Source organism: Mirounga leonina, unplaced genomic scaffold (assembly GCF_011800145.1).
Source record: "Mirounga leonina isolate KUSES-001 unplaced genomic scaffold, KU_Mleo_1.0 Mir_101609, whole genome shotgun sequence".
Taxonomy (NCBI): domain Eukaryota; kingdom Metazoa; phylum Chordata; class Mammalia; order Carnivora; family Phocidae; genus Mirounga; species Mirounga leonina.
The window spans coordinates 3,694,523-3,714,379 of NW_023270164.1; the positions used below are offsets into that span (position 1 = coordinate 3,694,523).

The 19,857-nt window shown below is 40.6% G+C and overlaps 1 protein-coding gene across 3 annotated transcripts in view; it reads right to left on the minus strand.

The window, feature by feature from the left end:
* The window catches only part of SRPX (sushi repeat containing protein X-linked), a 117,225-nt gene that overhangs the window by 16,833 nt on the left and 80,535 nt on the right, over window positions 1-19,857 (minus strand). For all 3 annotated transcript variants that reach the window (XM_035003016.1, XM_035003007.1, XM_035002998.1), the window contains one exon: window positions 663-784. In XM_035003016.1, coding sequence (XP_034858907.1) covers window positions 663-784 — 122 coding nt within the window. The remainder of the gene's footprint in view (window positions 1-662; window positions 785-19,857) is intronic.

Here is a 19,857-nt window from a genome sequence, read left to right on the forward strand (position 1 = left end):
TCAGCTATCAAGCACCCCACCCCTTGCACTGTGGGAGAAAAAAGGATGGGTGAGAAAGAAGATTTTGAGGAGTTTTGCTTTAGCCTAATTATCCTTTTCACAGTGGTCAAGAGATGCAAGTAAATATTTGGGATTGTTCTGAAATTACCTTTTGGCTGTTGAATTCTGCTTTTTTAAGGCACCATGACTCAGAGCCTGAGCACCATGATTCTAGCTTTGTAAGTATTACCGAAGTAAAATAAAGTTGTTAAAATGGGGGTGTGGACAAGTACCCTGAAAGCATGGAGGTGAAAGAGGCCAAGCCTGCAAAGGCTAACTGGATGCCCGCTCTCCTAATAACACAAAGGATTGCGAAGGTCCTTTTTGCAGCCTCTTCCTTACTCACCCCAACCCCATGCAGCAGAAAGAAAAACAAAGCCAAGACAAAGCACAGACCCTTCGTTAAAGAGGGAAAGAAGAGAACACTGGAAATTATCCACCATATGATGTATTTTGCACAAGCAGCACCATGCCAATTAACATGGTTCTAGAACTCTCAGACTACAAGCAATTCAACATTGAAGGTTACCTGGAATTAATACTGAGTAGCGAGAAATCAGGGAGCCTGATCCCCAAAAAGCACATTGTAGGGACTACAATTTACGGACAGGACTTCCACCTACCTGAGCTGCAGAGCCAGGGCTGGAGGCATAATCTTTGTGCCTATCCTGCCGACGAGGGTCGGGAACACACCCACAAGCTCCACCACTGTGATATGTCGAAGATCCAGGCCACACTGTGCTTGCTGGGAAGCAACAACAGAAAGGGAGGCATGAGCATGAGGAAAGAGACTTCCAGGTCAAACTACAGACGTCCAGAAACAGCAGTGTTCTGTTTGGGAAAGTTTATTTGCCTACTCCAAACATTCTTGAGAACAGTGGAGAAACTGGGGTTCAACTAGTGGCTTAAAACCCAAATACCCTCCTAGAGAAACCATTCAGCAATGGCTCAGCAATAAGATTGTGAAAACCTGAGCAAGATGGCAGTCTTCTGTATTTCCAGAGGAGGTGAGACTTTGCATGAGCTGAAGATCCTAGAAAGTGTCCAAAACCACCCCCAGAGAATTCCAATTTGTTTTCAAGGAGAGAAGAGTTATTTCCAGAGTCCCCTTATCTGCCCCTGCTTCTCCCCCCACCTTTGCCATAAGCTCCTCACACCCAAACACAGTAAGAAAAGACACAGTAATCAAAGGTTTCAATCTTCATCTGGTGCCCTAGTTTTCACATCTGATGACCTGCCTTTTATACCTGCTGCCCACAGGACACCCTTTGATAGCCTGATGCTAGAGGCTGGGGGCCGGGCGGAAAGGGCTTGCATTCCTGAGTCCCAAGGGACCATAACAATTGGAGACAGGGTTACTGGTGAACTACAACTCCTACGGCACAGCGCAGATGGAAGACTGAAACGCCAGCAGCATTTTTTTTTTTTTTTAAGATTTTATTTATTTGAGAGCGAGCGAGCAAGAGAGGGAGCGAGTACATAAGTGGGGGGAGGGGCAGAGGCAGAGGGAGAAGCAGACTCCCCCGCCGAGCAGGAAGCCCAACATGGGGCTCGATCCCAGGACCTCAGGACCATGACCTGAGCCGAAGGCGGACACTGAACCGACTGAGCCACCCAGGTGCCCCTCCCAGCATCCTCTCTGAGAATGGGACCTATCTGCTTGTCCAGGAGGTCTGGCCTGAGGGGCAGCCTTTTGGTTTGGCATCCATCTAGGGGCCTCCAGAGATACTCTCGGGGACTGGCGACCAGTGGATGCTGTCTGTGCTCTAACTCTTCCTCATTCCACCTCACTGGTATCTTCCAGAAAGGAGCTCATTCCCTTGTCTGGGAACTTGATTTTTATGGCTGCCGCCAGGAACACCTCACTATCACCTGGCTGTGGCGTCCGGTCGCGCTTACACTAGCAGTCCTGCAGGCCCGTAACCAAAGGAGAGAGGGTTCTTAAATAGCCACCACCCTCAGGGCACAGCACGAGGTAACAGACCCGGGAGCTCAGTCTTTATGTGAAAGAGGCCTGTGAGCTTATCATCATAGGGGCGGCCTGAAGGGCAGGCTTCTCATTAAATACACATCGAAGGGCAGACTGTGAACCTTTGCAGAGACCTTGGATGGTGTCTGGTGTCCTGATTTTTGTAGCTGCCACTCACAAAATGCCCCTTGGTGGCCTGGCTCTGGTGGCTGGGAGGGCTTATGGGACTGTAACAATCAGACAGTTCTTGGCAGGCTCCCCTGCCCCCCACCCCAGGGCACTAGACAGCCGACTGAAGCTCAACCCCAGTATTTCTGTGAAAGAGGCCTGTTTGTTTGGCCTGGATCTTTGGCCAAAGGGGCAGACTTCAGGCTTGGCACACATCTAGGGGCCTGCAGACTTGCTCTCAGGGAACATGGGCCAGGGGACACTGTCTTTGCACCCTCGCTCTCTGGAGGTTTTCTCGGCTAGCCCAGGCAGGGGAATTAACGCATTGCCCTACCCACTATGGATCAAGACTCACAGCCACTCCTGACCAGAAAGCCTATTTGGGAAAATGTGGGAGTTGCCGTAAGTGAACTCTTCCAGTCCTGCCCAGGCAGGAGCATGAGTCATGGCCCCACCAGCTATGGAATATGGCTTCCACCCAGCCCCCTCCCTCTGACAGGGAAGATTGGTAAGAACACCAGGGCACTACCTAACGCAGCCACTCCCAAGCTGGGAGGTAGGTGGGCAGAGCTGATTGCTACCAGAGTGAACACAGTAGTCCTGTTGGGACATGAACGTGAAGCTTGGGTCGACTTGACTCAAGACCAAAAATGAAGAGCATTAGTGGCCTTGGAGCTGCTGCTCCCACTGAGCCCAAGCAGGGAAACTAATGCTTCACCCACTCATCTGTCGCCCCACTTATTGCTGAGCACAGCCTCCCGACTGCCCAACCGGGGCACCTTCCCACAGCACAAGGGATGCTGGGTGGCCTATGTAACAGCCCTGCTTAGAGGGGCACTTGAACAGAGGGCACAGCCTATCACTTTCCCTGTCTGTAGAGCAAAACCGGTAGCCTCACCTGACCATGATATTCAGCGCACACTCTTGCCTCATTCAGGTCCACGAACAGGGAGCTGTGCAGGCCCTGGTTTCCATCGTGCCACCCCACCAGAGCAGGGAGGCAAAGTCATAGCTCCACCTCCTGCTGAGTATAGTAGCCAGTCCTGCCTACTAAGCCGGACTCGAGAATCCAGCCCATCCTACAGCTTCACTTGGATAAGGAAGCAAGCCAGCAGTCTTATCCAGCTATTCTCAGGAGGGGCACACACACCCCACCCCCGACCACCGGCCTTAGAACCCAAACAGGCGCTATCTTGGGGCAAGGCAACTAAGAGCAGGCCCCACATGTCCAAAGACACTACCGGCAGACATGTCCAAAAAACCAAAACTGAGCTGATTGCTGAGAACTGTTTCAGCCAGAGTGAACCTGCAAAGTCTGGAAGAGAACACTTACTCGAATGTGTAGATACCAACACAAGGAATCAAGGATCATGAAAAAACACCAAAGGAAACCAATCAAGAACACCACCAAAGGGAACTAATAAAGCTCTAATAACTGATGCTACAGAAATGGAAATCTATGAATGGTCAGAAATTCAGAATAATTCTAAATTTAGTGAACTACAGGAATGCATAGACAACTAGACAAAATTAGGAAAGCAATGTATGAACAAGATGAGTTCAAAATAGAAACAATTAGAAAAAAACAGGGGTGCCTGGGTGACTCAGTCCATTAAGCATCTGCCCTTGGCTCAGGTCATGATCCCAGGGTAACTGGGATTGTGCCCCTCATCGGACTCCTGACTCAGTGGGGAGCCTGCTTCTCACTCCCCCTCTCCCTCTGCCATTTCCCCTGCTTATGCTCTGTCAGATAAATAAAATCTTTTAATAAATTAAAAAAAAAAATCCCAGGAGTGCCTGGGTGGCTCAGTTGGTTGAGCGACTGCCTTCAGCTCAGGTCATGATCCTGGAGTCCCGGGATCGAGTCCCGCTCAGCGGGGAGTCTGCTTCTCCCTCTGACCCTCCTCCCTCTCATGCTGTCTCTCATTCTCTCTCTCAAATAAATAAATTCTTAAAAAAAAATTAATAAAATAAAAATCCCAGAGTTAACGCATACAGTAACTCAACTGAACAATTCTATACAGAGCATCAAAAGCAGTCTTGGCCATGCAGAAGGAAAAAAAAAAAAAAAAAAAAAAAATCAGGAACCTGGCAGATGCAGCATTTTAAACTACCCAGTCAGAGGAGAAAAAAAGAATAAAGAATGTAAAGGAATAAGGCCTAAAGGACTTATGGGACAGAATGAAAGGAAACAATATTCACATTATGGGAATTTCAGAAGGAGGGAAAAAAAGGGAGAAAGGGGCAGAAAATATATTTAAAACAATAATGGCTGAAAACTTCCCAAACCTGGAAAGAGAAATAGACATCCAGATCAAAGATGCCCAAATGATCTCCAATAGGGCTGTACTGAGACACATCATAATTGAATTGTCAAAAGTCAAAGAGCAATAATTTTAAAAATAGCAAAAGAAAAGAGAGAAGTTACATACAAGGGAAACTCATAAGACTATTAGTGGATTTTTTAACAGAAATTTTTCAGGCCATAAGATAATGGGATGGCATATTCAAAATATTGAAAGAAAAAAAAACTGTCAGCCAACCATAATATACCAGGTGAAGTGGTCCTTCAGAAATGGGGAGATAAAGACTTTTCTGAGCAAACCAAAGTTGAGGGAATTGATCTCCACTAGACCTACATTATAAGAAATGCTCAACAGAGTTCATTAAGTGGAAATAAAAGAATACTAGCTGACATCATAAAAACATAAGGCGACAATGTAAAAGTCACTGTTGATGGTAAATATATGATCAAAATTGGATTCTGTAATATGATAAAGATGATGCTTAATTCACTTACAGCTCTCGTTTTAAAGTTAAAAAACAAATGGAGTAAAAATAACAAACTACAATCATCTGTTATTAGTTACACAATATAAAAATGTGTGAACTGTAACATCAATAACCTAAAATGTGAGAGGGAGAAGTACAAGTATAAAGCTTAGGAATTCTATTGAAGGTAAGTTGATATTGGTTTAAAACAGTGTTACGATTTTAAGATATTGTATGTCAGTCTCACGGTAACCACAAGGGAAAAACCTGTACTAATTATACAAAAGAACATGAAGACGTCAAAGCATATTGAAACCATAAGACATCAAACACACACACAAAAAGACAGCAAGACAGAACAATAGAGCTATAAAACAATAAAAAACAACAAAATAGAAGGTACATTCTTATCAATAATTACTCTAAATGTAAACACATTAAATTCTCCAAAGGACAGAATACGTGGATTTTTTTTTTTTTTTTAAAGATTTTATTTGAGAGACTGAATGAGAGAAAGAGCACATGAGGGGGGGAGGGTCTGAGGGAGAAGCAGACTCCCCTCTGAGCAGGGAGCCCGATGCGGGACTTGATCCCAGGACTCCAGGATCATGACCTGAGCCGAAGGCAGTCGCTTAACCAACTGAGCCACCCAGGCACCCGTGGATTTTTTTTTTTTTTTTTTAAAGATCCAACTATATGCTGCCTACAAGAGACTCACATTAGCCTTAAAGACACATATAGACTGAGTGTGTGAATGAAAAAGGATATTTCAAGTAAATGGCAACCACAAAAAGTAGAAGTAACTATACTTGTATCATACAAAACACTTTAATCTAAAAATGGTAAAAGGAGACAAGGGGTGCCTGGGTGGCTCAGTCAGTTAAGTGTCCATCTTCAGCTCAGGTCAATGATCTCAGGGTCCTGGGATTGAGCCTCGTGTCCAGCTCCCTGCTCCACAGTGTGTCTGCTTCTTTCTCTCCCTCTCTCCCTCCCCCTATACTCATACACGCCCTCTGTCTCAAATAAATAAAATCTTAAAAGAAAGAGACAAAAAAGGTCATTATATAATGATAAAGGGATCAATACATCGGGAAGATAGAAAAATTGAAAATATTTATGTTCCCAACATCAGAGCAACTAAATACATAAAGCCAAAACAGAGCTAAAAGGACAAATAAACAGCAATACAATAATGGTTGGGGTCTTTAATATCCCTCTGTCAACAATGGAGAGATCATCTATTCTCCAAAGATAACCAATAAGGAAACAGTGGATTTGAACAATACTATAGACCAAATGGACCTAAATGACATATAAAGAACACTCTGAGAAGAGCAGAGTACACATTCTTCAAATACTCATGGAATATTTTCTAGGAAAGACCATATATTAGGCCACAAAACAAGTCTTAGCCAATTCAATAAGAATAAAATCCTACCAAGTATCTTCTTTTCACATAATGGTATAAAACTAGAAATCAGTAACAAGAGGAAAGTAGAAACACCCAAATACATGGAAATCAAACACTCCCCTGAATAGCCATTGTATTGGAGAAGAAATCAAAGGGGATATAAAAAAGTATCTTGAGACAAATGAAAATGAAAACACAATATATCAAAACATATGGGATACAGCAAAAGCAGTTCTGAGAGGGAAGTTCATAGCAATAAAAGCCTATATTAAGAAGAAATTTCCCAAATAAACAACCTAATTTCATGCCTTAAGGAACTAGAAAAAGAAAACAAACTGAGCCAAAAGTTAGCAGAAAGAAGGAAATAAGATTAGAGTAGGAATACACTAAATATAGATCAGGAAAACAATAGACAAAAAAATAACCAAACTAAGATTTGGTTCCTTGAAAGATAAACAAAATTGACACACCTTAACTAGACTGACCAAGGAAAAAAAAGGATCCAAATCAACAAAATTATAAATGAAAAAGGAGATATTACAACTGATACCACAGAAATATAAATAATCACAAGAGGCTACTATGAACAAGTACATGCCAAAAACTGGACAACCTAGCAGAAATGGAAAACTTCTTAGAAACCTACAAACTACCAATACTAAATTAAGAAAAAGTAAAAAAAATCTGGGCGCCTGGATGTCTCAGTCAGTTAAGCATCCACCTTCGGCTCAGGTCATGATCCTGGAGTCCCAGGATTGAGACCCATGTCGGGCACCCTGCTCAGCAGAGTGCCTGCTTCTCTCAACCCCTCACTCCGCTCATGCTCTGTCTCTCTCTAATAAATAAATAAAATCTTTTTTAAAATGTGAATAGTCTAATTACTAGTAAGAAGACTGAATCAGTAATCAAAAACCTCCTAACAAAAAAATGCCCAGGACAAGATGGCTTCACTGGTGAGTTTTACCAAATATTTAAAGACCAATCCTTCTCAAATTCTTCCAAAAAGCTGAAAAGGAGAGAATACTTCCAAAATCATTTTATGAGGCCACCATTACCCTGAAACCACAGCCAGAAAAGGATACTACCAGAAAAGAAAACTATTAACCAACATCCCTGAAGAATACAAATGCAAAAATTTTCCATTCTCACCACTTATATTCAACTGGTACTGGAAGACCTTACCAAAGCAATCAGGCAAGGGAAAGAAATAAAAGGCAACAGAAGTGAAATTTTCTCTATTTGCAGGTGACATCTTATATATAAGAAATTCTAAAGACTCCACGAGAAAACTGTGAGATATAATCAATGTATTCAATAAAGTTACAGTATACAAAATTAACCTTCAAAAACTAGCAGCATTTCTATATACAGTGAATTATCTGAAAAAGAAGAAAACAATCCCATTTACAGCAGCACCAAAAACAGTAAAATGCATAGAAATAAACTTAACCAAGGTGGTGAAAGATCTCTACACAGAACTATAAGGCACTGACCAAAGAAATCAAAGAAAACACAATTAAATGAAAAGGTATCCTGTTTGTAGATTAAAAGAATTAATATTGTTTAAATGGGCATACTACCAGCCATCTATAGATTCAATACAATCTATCAAAATTGCAATGGTATTTTCTTTTTTACAGAAGTAGAATAAAAATCCTAAAATTTATATGGAACCACAAAAGACCCCAAATATCCACAGCAATCCTGAGAAGAATAAAATGGAAACCATTACACTTCCTGATTTCAAACTATAATACAAAGCAGCTATAGAATCAAAAGAGTGTGCTACTGGTATAAAAACAGACACATGGGCGCCTGGGTGGCTCAGATGGTTAAGCGTCTGCCTTCGACTCAGGTCATGATCCCAGGGTCCTGGGACTGAGTCCCACATTGGGCTCCCTGCTCAGCAGGGAGCCTGCTTCTCCCTCTGCCTTCTCTGTCTCTCTCTTATGAATAAATAAATCTTAAAAAAAAAAAAAAACAGACACACAGATCAATGAAACAGACTTGAGAGTCCAGAATTAAACCTAAGGAAATGCAGTCAACTAATATTTGACAAGGGATACAAGAATACTCAATGGAGAAAAGACAGTCTCATCAGTAAATGGTGCTGGGAAAACTGAATATTCACATGTAAAAGAATTAAATTAGACCCCTATCTTATACCACTTGAAAAATGGATTGCAGACGTCAACAAAAGACCTGAAACATGAAATTCCTAGGAGGAAAATTAAGGAAAAAGCTCCTTGACATGGGTCTTGGCACTGATTTGCATATGCACCTAAAGCACAAGCAACAAAATAAAAAACAAGTGGGACTACACCAAACAAAAGTTTCTACACAGCAATAGAAACAATTAAAAAAAAAAAAAAAGTGAAAAGACACCCTACAGAATGAGAAAAATATTTGTAAGCCATATATCTAGTAAAGGTTTACAATCCAAAATATATTTAAAAAACCTCTTATAACTCAATAGCAAAGACAAAACAAAAGAAACCCCCCCACAAATAATCTAATTAAAAATGAGAAATATCCAATCAAGAAATGGGCAGAAGACATGAACAGACATCTTTCCAAAGAAAACATCCAAATGGCCAACAGACACATGAAAAAGCGCTCAACATTGCTTGGCATTAGGGAAATCCGAATCAAAATCTCAATGAGATACCACCTCACACCAGTCAGAATGGCTAAAATTAACAAGTCAGGAAACAACAGATGTTGGCGGGGATGTGGAGAGAGGGGAACCCTCCTACACAGTTGGTGGGAATGCAAGCTGGTGCAGCCACTCTGGAAAACAGTATGGAGGTTCCTCAAAAAGTTGAAAATAGAGCTACCCTACGACCTAACAATTGCACTACTGGGTATTTACCCCAAAGATAAAAGTGTACGGATCTGAAGGGGTACGTGCACCCCAATGTTTATAGCAGCAATGTCCACAATAGCCAAACTATGGAAAGAGCCAAGATGTCCATTGACAGATGAATGGATAAAGAAGATGTGGTATATATATACAATGGAATATTACGCAGCCATCAAAAGGAATGAAATCTTGCCATTTGCAACGACGTGGATGGAACTGGAGGGTATTATGCTGAGTGAAGTAAGTCAATCAGAGAAAGACATGTATCATATGATCTCACTGATATGAGGAATTCTTAATCTCAGGAAACAAAACTGAGGGTTGCTGGAGTGGTGGGGGGGAGGGAGGGATGGGGTGGCTAGGTGATAGACATTGGGGAGGGTATGTGCTATGGTGAGCGCTGTGAATTGTGTAAGACTGTTGAATCACAGACCTATACCTCTGAAACAAATAAATCATTATATGTTAGAAAAGAAGAAAATAGTAGGAAGGGAAAAATGAAGGGGGGGGAATCGGAGGAGGAGATGAACCATGAGAGACTATGGACTCTGAGAAACAAACTGTGGGTTCTAGAGGGGAGGGGTGGGGGGATGGGTTAGCCTGGTGATAGGTATTAAAGAGGGCACGTATTGAATGGAGCACTGGGAGTTTTACGCAAACAATGAATCATGGAACACTACATCAAAAACTAATGATGTAATGTATGGTGATTAACAAAATAAAGAAATGAGAAATATCAGAATAGAAATGTCTCTAAATAAGATACACAAAAAGTCAATAGGTCCATGAAAAGATGCTCAACATCACTACTCATCAGGGAAATGCAAATCAAAACCATAAAGAGATATCCTCACTCCTGTTAGAATGTCATCAGCAAAATAATAATACCAAATCCTGGTAAGGATGTGGAGAAAAGGGAACTCTTGTGCACAGCTGGTGGGAATGTAAATTGGTGAAGTCATCATGGAAAGTAGTATGGAGGTTACCCCCCACATTGAAAATAGAACCTCCATATGATACAGTAATTCCACTTCTGGATATTTATCCAAAGAAAACAAAAACACTAACTTGAAGAGTGTTCATTGCAGAATTATTTACAAGAGCTAAGATACAGAAACAACTTCAGTGTCCATTGATGGATGAATGGATAAAGAAAATGTGATGTGAACCATGAAATATTACTCAGCCAAAAGGGAATAAAACCTGGCCATTTGCAACACCATGAATGGACTTTGAGGGTACTATTCTAAGTGAAATAAGTTAGAAAAAGACAGAAAAATTTCAGGGGGCTGCAAAAAAGATGGTGGAGGAATAGGGGACCCTACTCCAACTGGTCCCCTGAATTGAGCTAGATATATACAAGACCACTCTGAACACCCATGAAATCAGCCTGAGATGTAAGAAGATATATCTGGATCTCTACAAACAAAATATTGCAGGTGGTAGGTTTTGAGGTATGAAGCGGGGAGCCATGATTCCACAGGCACATATCGGAAGATAAACGGAAGGGGGAGGGAACCTCGGGTTCCTGTACTGCCGGTGGGCAGGGGGACGGGACACAGACTCACAGAACGGTAGTGGAGGGGAAATGACTTTAGGGCAGCCCCCCAGACTGAAACCTGGAGTGGCGGGGCCGTGCGTGTGAACTGAGGGTGGCTGGCGGTTTTGGAGGCACAAAGGGCAGAGAAGTGCCTGGACCTAGAAGCTGAGGGGCGCACAACCCAGGACGCTGCAGTTTTGGTGGCACAGAAAGAAACGGAGATAGCATGGCCTGGAGAGCTCACTGAGGAACAGACTGCGATCTCTCTGCTCTGAGGCAGAGGGTTGGAAATGGTCTCTTCTGCTCTCTCTGAAGAGACTCAGAAAGCTGCCAGGGAAAGCTGCCAGAGAACAAAAGCCTCAAAAAACCGGTTTTCACTGAGCCCATCCCCCCCACAGAGGGGCAGGGCAACTCTGCCCAAACAGGGTTGTCTGAGTAACAGTGCAGCAGGCCCCTCCCCCAGAAGACAGGCTGGCCGACAACCCTGAGGTCCCTACAAAACAGGTGCATCTTGCTTGGGTTGTGGTCAATAATTTGGACTCTGTACATTCCCTCAACCACCCCTCAACAGAATGACTAGGAGGAGAAACCCCCAAAATAGGAAAGACTCAGAGACTGACTTCTGCCACAGCTTTACAAATGGATACAGATATAACCAAGATGTCGGAAATGGACTTCAGAAATGAACTTCAGGGTAACAGTTATGAAGATGATTGCTAGAATGGAGAAATCGATTAATGGCAACATAGAGTCTCTAAGGACAGAAGTGAAGGCTGAACTGGCAGAATTTAAAAATACTATCAATGAGATCCAATCTAATCTAGATACTCTAACGGCTAGGGTAAACGAGGCAGAAGAACAAATTAGTGATTTAGAAGACCAATTGATAGAAAAGAAGGAAAAAGAGTAAGCCTGGGAGAAACAGCTCGAAATCCATGAAAACAGAATTAGAGAAATAAGTGATGCCATGAAACGTACCAATGTCAGAATTATTGGGATCCCTGAGGGGGTGGAGAGAGAGAGAGAGAGAGAAGACTAAAAGATATATTTGAGCAAATCATAGCCGAGAACTTCCCTAATCTGGGGAATGAAACAAACATTCGTGTCCTAGAGGCAGAGAGGACCCCTTCCAAGATCAAGGAAAACAAAACAACGCCCCAGCATGTAATAGTAAAACTCACAAATCTTAGAACCAAGGAAACCATCTTAAGGGCAGTTAGGGGAAAAGATTCCTTACATACAAGGGAAGAACATCAGAATAACGTCAGACCTATCCACAGAAACCTGGCAAGCAAGAAAGGCCTTGCAAGACCTACTCAGGGTACTAAATGAGAAGAACATGCAGCCAAGAATACTTTATCTGGCAAGGCTGTCATTTAAAATGGATGGAGAGATGCAGAGCTTCCAAGACCAGCAGAAACTGAAAGAATATGTGACCACTAAGCCGGTGCTACAAGAAATATTAAAGGGGGTTCTATAAAATGAGAAAGACCCCAAGAGTGATATAGAACAGAAATTTACAGAGACAATCTATAGAAACAAGGACTTCACAGGCAACATGATGACAATAAATTCATATCTTTCAATAATCACTCTCAACGTGAACAGCCTAAATGCTCCCATAAAACAGCACAGGGTTGAAGATAAAAAGACAGGACCCATCCATAGGCTGTCTACAAGAGACTCATTTTGAACTTAAAGATACATCCAGACTGAAAGTGAAGGGATGAAGTTCCATCTTCCATGCCAACGGACCTCAAAAGAAAGCTGGGGTAGCAATTCTTATACCAGACAATTTAGATTTTTTTTTAAAGATTTATTTATTTATTTATTTGAGAGAGAGAGAATGAGAGAGAGCAAGCACATGAGAGGGAGGAGGGTCAGAGGGAGAAGCAGACTCCCTGCCGAGCAGGGAGCCCGATGCGGGACTCGATCCAGGGATTCCAGGATCATGACCTGAGCCAAAGGCAGTCGCTTAACCAACTGAGCCACCCAGGCGCCCCAGACAATTTAGATTTTAAGCTAACAACTGTAGTTAGATACACAGAAGGACACTGTATCATTCTGAAAGGGTCTATCCAACAAGAAGATCTAACAATTGTAAATATCTATGCCCCCAACATGGGAGCAGCCATCTACATAAGCCAACTGTTAACCAAACTAGAGTCATATTGATAACAATACGTTAATTGTGAGAGACCTCAATACTCCACTCTCAGCAAAAGACAGATCGAAAATCAACAAAGAAACAAGAGCTTTGAATGACACACTGCACCAAATGGACCTCATAGATATCTACAGAACATTCCACCCTAAAACAACAGAATACTCATTCTTCGAGCGCACATGGAACTTTCTCCAGAATAGACCACATATTGCGTCACAAATCAGGTCTCAACCAATACCAAAAGATTGAGATTATTCCCTCCATATTCTCAGACCATAATGCATTAAAACTGGAACTCAATCACAAGACAAAATTTGGAAGAAATTCAAACACGTGGAAGCTAAAGACCACTCTGCCCAAGAATGTTTGGGTCAACCAGGAAATCAAAGAAGATTTTAAACAATTCATGGAAACCAATGAGAACGAAAACACATCGGTCCAAAACACATGGGATACTGCAAAGGCAGTCCTAAGGGGGAAATACATAGCCATCCAATCCTTACTCAAAAAATAGAAAAATCCCAAATTCACCAACTAACTTTACACCTTAAAGAACTGGAGAAAAAGCAACAAACAATGCCCAAGCCACACATTAGAAGAGAAATAATTAAGATTAGAGCAGAGATCAATGAATTAGAAACCAGAAACACAGTAGATCAGATCAATGAAACTAGAAGCTGTTCTTTAAAAGAATAAGATCGATAAACCACTGGCCAGACTTATCCAAAAGAAAAGAGAAAGGACCCAAATTAATAAAATTATGAACGAAAGGGGAGAGATCACGACTAACACCAAGGAAATAGAAACAATTATTAGAAATTATTATCAACAACTATATGCCAATAAATTGAGCAACCTGGAAGAAATGGATGCCTTCCTGGAAACCTATAAGCTGCCAAGACTGAAACAGGAAGAAATGGACAACCTGAATAGGCCAATAACCAGTAACGAGATTGAAGCAGTGATCAAAAACCTCCCAAAAAACAAGAGTCCAGGGCCTGATGGATTCCCTGGGGAATTCTACCAAACATTCAAAGAAGAAATAATACCTATTCTCCTGAAGCTGTTTCAAAAAACAGAAACAGAAGGAAAGCTTCCAGACTCATTCTATGAGGCCAGCATTACCTTAATCCCCAAACCAGGCAAAGACACCATCAAAAAGGAGAATTTCAGACCGATATCCCTGATGAATATGGATTCCAAAACCCTCAACAAAATCCTAGCTAATAGGATCCAACAATACATTAAAAGGATCATCCACCATGACCAAGTGGGATTTATCCCTGGGGTGCAAGGGTGGTTCAACATTTGCAAATCAATTAATATGATTGATAGAACACACTAATAAGAGGAGAGAGAAGAACCATGTGGTCCTCTCAATTGATGCAGAAAAAGAATTTGACAAAATACAGAATCCTTTCCTGATTAAAACCCTTCAGAGTATAGGGATAGAGGGAACATTCCTCAAGTTCATAAAATTCATCTATAAAAAACCCACAGTGAATATCATCCTCAATGGAGAAAAGCTCAGAGCCTTTCCCTTAAGATCAGGAACATGACAAGGATGCCCACTCTCGCCACTATTGTTCAACATAGTACTAGAAGTCCTAGCAACAGCAATCAGACAACAAAAAGAAATAAAAGGTATTCAGATTGGCAAAGAAGAAGTCAAACTCTCTCTTTTCGCAGATGACAGGATACTTTATGTGGAAAATCCAAAAGACTCCACCCCCAAATTACTAGAACTCATCCAGCAATTCAGTAATGTGGCAGGATACAAAATCAATGCACAGAAATCAGCTGCTTTCTTATACACTAACAATGCAACTATAGAAAGAGAAATTAGAGAATCGGTTCCATTTACAATAGCACCAAAAACCATAAGATACCTCGGAATAAACCTAACCAAAGAGGTAAACGATCTATATTCTAGGAGCTACAGAACACTCATGAAAGAAATTGAAGATGACACAACAAGATGGAAAAACATCCCATGCTCATGGATTGGAAGAATAAACATTGTTAAAATGTCTATGCTGCCCAGAGCTATCTATACCTTCCAATGCCATCCCAATCAAAATTCCAATGACATTTTTCCAAGTGCTGGAACAAACAATCCTAAAATTTGTATGGAGTCAGAAAAGACCCTGAATCGCCAAGGAAATGTTGAAAAAGAAAAACAAAGCTGGGGGCATCATGCTGCCTGATTTCAAGCTATAGTACAAAGCCATGATCAACAAGACAGCATGGTACTGGCACAAAAACAGACATATAGACCAATGGAACAGAATAGAGAGCCCAGATATGGACCCTCAACTCTACGGTCAAATAATCTTTGACAAAGCAGGAAAAAATATGCAAGGGAAAAAAGACAGTGTCTTCAACAAATGGTGCTGGGAAAATTGGACAGCTATATATAGATAAATGAAACTCGACCATTCTCTAACACCACACACAAAGATAAACTCAAAGTGGATGAAAGACCTCAATGTGAGACAGGAATACATCAAAATCCTAGAGGAGAACATAGGCAGTAACCTCTTTGACATCGGCCACAGCAACTTCTTTCAAGATCCATTTCCAAAGGCTAATGAAACAAAAGCAAAAATGAACTTTTGGGATTTCATCAAGATGAAAAGCTTCCTCACAGCAAAGGAAACAGTCAACAAAACAAGGAGGCAACCCGCAGAATGGGAGAAGATATTTACAAAGGACACTACAGACAAAGGGCTGATATCCAAGATCTATAAAGAACTTATCAAACTCAACACCCATAAAAGAAATAATCAAGTCAAAAATTGGGCAGAAGACATGAACTTTTTTTTTTAAAGATTTTATTTATTTGAGACAGAGAGAATGAGAGAGAGAGAGCACATGAGATGGGGGAGGGTCAGAGGGAGAAGCAGACTCCCTGCCGAGCAGGGAGCCCGATGCGGGACTCGATCTCAGGACTCCAGGATCATGACCTGAGCCGAAGGCAGTCGCTTAACCAACTGAGCCACCCAGGCGCCCGAACAGACACTTTTCAAAAGAAGACATACAAATGGCTAACAGACACATGAAAAAATGTTCATCATCATTAGCCATCAGGGAAATTAAAATCAAAACCACACTGAGATACCACCTTACACCAGTTAGAATGGCAAAAACTGACAAGTCAAGAAACAACCAATGTTGGAGAGGTTGGAGAGAAAGGGGAACCCTCTTACACTGCTGGTGGGAATTCAAGTTGGTACAGCCACTTCGGAAAACAGTGTGGAGGTGCCTCAAAAAAGTAAAAATAAAGCTACCCTATGACCCAGCAATTGCACTACTGGGTATTTACCCCAAAGACACAGACATAGTGAAAAGAAGGGCCATATGCACCCCAATGTTCATAGCAGCAATGTCCGCAATAGCCAAACTGTGGAAAGAGCTGAGATGCCCTTCAACAGACAAATGGATAAAGATGATGTGGTCATATATACAATGGAATATTACTCGGCCATCAGAAAGGATGAATACCCAACTTATACAACAACATGGATGGGACTGGAGGAGATTACGCTGAGTGAAATAAGTCAAGCAGAGAAAGTCAATGATCATATGGTTTCACTTATTTGTGGAACATAAGGAATAGCATGGAGGACATTAGGAGAAGGAAGAGAAAAACGAAGGGGGGGAAAAGGGAGGGTGAGACGAACCATGAGAGACTATGGACTCTGAGAAACAAACTGAGGGTTTTAGAGAGGAGGGGGGTAGGGGGATGGTCTAGCCCGGTGATGGGTATTAAGGAGGGCATGTATTGCATAGAGCACTGGGTGTTATACAAAAACAATGAATCATGGAACACTATATCGAAAACTAATGATGTACTGTATGGGGACTAACATAATAAAATTAAATTTAAAAAAGGACAAATAATGTATGATCTCAGTTATATGTGACATGCAAAAAAAAAAACCCAAACTCATAGAAAAAGCTATCTTCGGATTTGTGGTTACCAGGGGTGGGAGTTGGGGGGAGGGGGAGTTGGGGGAATTGGAGAAAGGTGGTCAAAAGGTAGAAATTTCCGGTTACAAAATAAATACATACTAGGGATATAATGTGCAGCACAATGAGCACAGTTAGCACTGCTGTAGGATATATATGGAAGTTGTCAAGAGAGTACAACCTGAGAGTTCACATCACAAGGAAAAAATTTTTTTTTTCCTCTCCATTTTTATTGTATATACATACATGAGCTGATGGATGCTAGCTCAACTTACATATATTGTGAAATGATCACAATAAGTCAAACCATTATGCTGTTCACCTTAAACTCATACAACGATGTAGGTGAATTATATCTAAATATACCTGGGGAGAAAAGACCCAGAGAAAAGGAAGTGTGGCAATGGCATATAGTAGATTCTTAATAACTGGTAAGTCAATTTTATAAAAAAAATTCAATGAAATGATGGAAATATGTATTTTACCTGATAAACAGTTCAAAGTAATGGTCATAAAGATGCTCACTGAACTTGGGGAGAAGAATGAATAAACACAGTAACAACTTCAACCCACAGATAAAAAAATATATATATATACAAGAGTGGTTTAATAACAGACCAGATGAAGCAGGAGGATCAGTGAACTCGAACACAGGGCAGTGGAACACAATCACAGCAATAAAAAGGAAAAAAGAATCTAAACAGTAAAGATAGCTTAATGACTTATGGGACAACATCAATTGTAGTAACATTCACCTTGTAGGGGACCCAGAAGGTGGAGAGAGAGAAAGGGGCAGAAAACTTATTTGATGAAGTAAAGCGTAAAATGATCTATAATCTGAGGAAGGAAACAGGCATCCATCTAGATCCAGGAAGAACAGAGAGTGCAAATAAGAGCAAGCCAAAGAGACCCACATATTGAGACAGAGCATAATTAAAATTTCAAATGTTAAAGTCAAGGAGAGAATCTTAAAGCAGCAAAAGAGAAATATTTCGTTAAGTGCAAGGGAACTCCCATGAGCCCCCTTCAGATTTTTCAGCAGAAACTTTCCAGGCCAGAGAGAGTGGCACAATACATTCAAAGTGCTGAAAGAAAAAAAAAACTCCCAACCAAGAAGACTACCCAGTAAAAGTTATCATGCAGAATTTTGAAAGAGAGATAAAAGATTTTTACAGACAAGAAAAGTTAAAGGAGTTCATCACCACTAAACCAGCCTTACAAAAACTGTTAAAGGGACTTCTTTAAGGTGAAATGAAAGGGCGATAATTCATAACAAAAAACTACAAAAGACTCACTGGTAAAGGTAAATATATAGTAAAATTAGTGGATTGATCACATAAAGCTAGTATGAAGGTTTAAAGACAAGAGTACTAAATATATTAAGGGATACACAAGATAAAAGATGTGCATTATGACATTAAAAACAAAATGTAAGGGGAGAGAGTACAAATGCAGGGCTTTAGAATGCACTCAAACTTAAGTTCTAATCAACTTCAAATAGACGGTTATAAATATAAGTTGTTAGATGTAAGCCTCATGGTAACCACAAAACAAAAACCTACAGTAGAAATAAAATATAATAAGAAATCTAAGCATAATACTAAAGTCCTCAAACCACAAATGAAAGAGCGAGAGATGAAGAAAGGAATGTGGATAGTACAAAACCGCCAGAAATTAAGAAAATGACAATAAGTACGTATCTGCCAATAATGACTTTAAATGTATTAAATTCTCCCATCAGAGGACATCAAGTAGCTGAATGGATAAAAAAACAAAACAAAACACAAGACTTATGTATATGCTTCCTACAAGAGACTCACTTCAGATGTAAGGATACACACAAACTGACAGTGAAGGGTTGAGAAAAGATATCCCATGCAAATGGTAACCAAAAGTAAGCCGTGGTAAGTATACTTATATCATATAAAATACTTTAAAACAAACATTCTAATAAGAGACAAAGAAGGGTGTCATATAATGATAAAGGGATCAATCCAACAATAAGATATAATATGTGTTCTGTTCACAGACCTAAAGAGAGAAATCGATAGCAGTACAATAGGGCACTTTAACACCCCCACTTATGAAAATGCATAGATCATCCAGACAGAAAATTAATAAAGAGACATTGGCCTTAAACAACAGGTTAGATCAGATGGATTTCACAGGTATATAGAACATTCCATACAAAAGCAACAGAATACATTCTTCTCAAGGGCACATGGAACATTCTCCAGGATAGATCATATGTTAGGCCATAAAACAAGTTTTAATATATTTAAGAAGACTGAAATCATATCAAGTATCTTTTCTGACCACAGAGGTATGAAATCAGAAATCAATTATAAGAAAACTAGAAAATCCGTTAATATATGAAGATTAAACATGCTACTGAACAAACAATGGGTCAACAAAAGATAAATCACAAAAAATATCCTGAGACAAATGAAAATGGAAATACAACATACCAAAAATTACATGATGCAGCAAAAGCATTCCTATGAGAGAAGTCCATAGTGATAAATGCCTATCTCAAGAAGCAAGAAAAATCTCTAAAACAACCTAACTTTACATGTCAAGGATCTAGAAAAAGAAAAAGCCTGAAGTTAGAAGAAAGGAAATAAGATCAGAGTGGAAATAGATGAAATAGACACTAGAAAAGATCAATGAATGGAGTTGCTTCCTTGATGAGATAAAATTGACAAACCTGTAGCTAGATTCACAAAGAAAAAAAGAGTCAAAATGAGAAATGTAAGAGGAGATATTACAACTGATAGCCCAGAAATACAAAGGATAATGAGAGACTACCATGAACAATTACACAGCAAGAAATTTGACAACCTAGAAGTGGATAAATTCCTAGAAACATACAACCTTCAAAGATTGAATCATGAAGAAACAGAAAATCTGAACAGACCAATTACTTACTAGTAAGGATACTGAATTGGTAATCAAA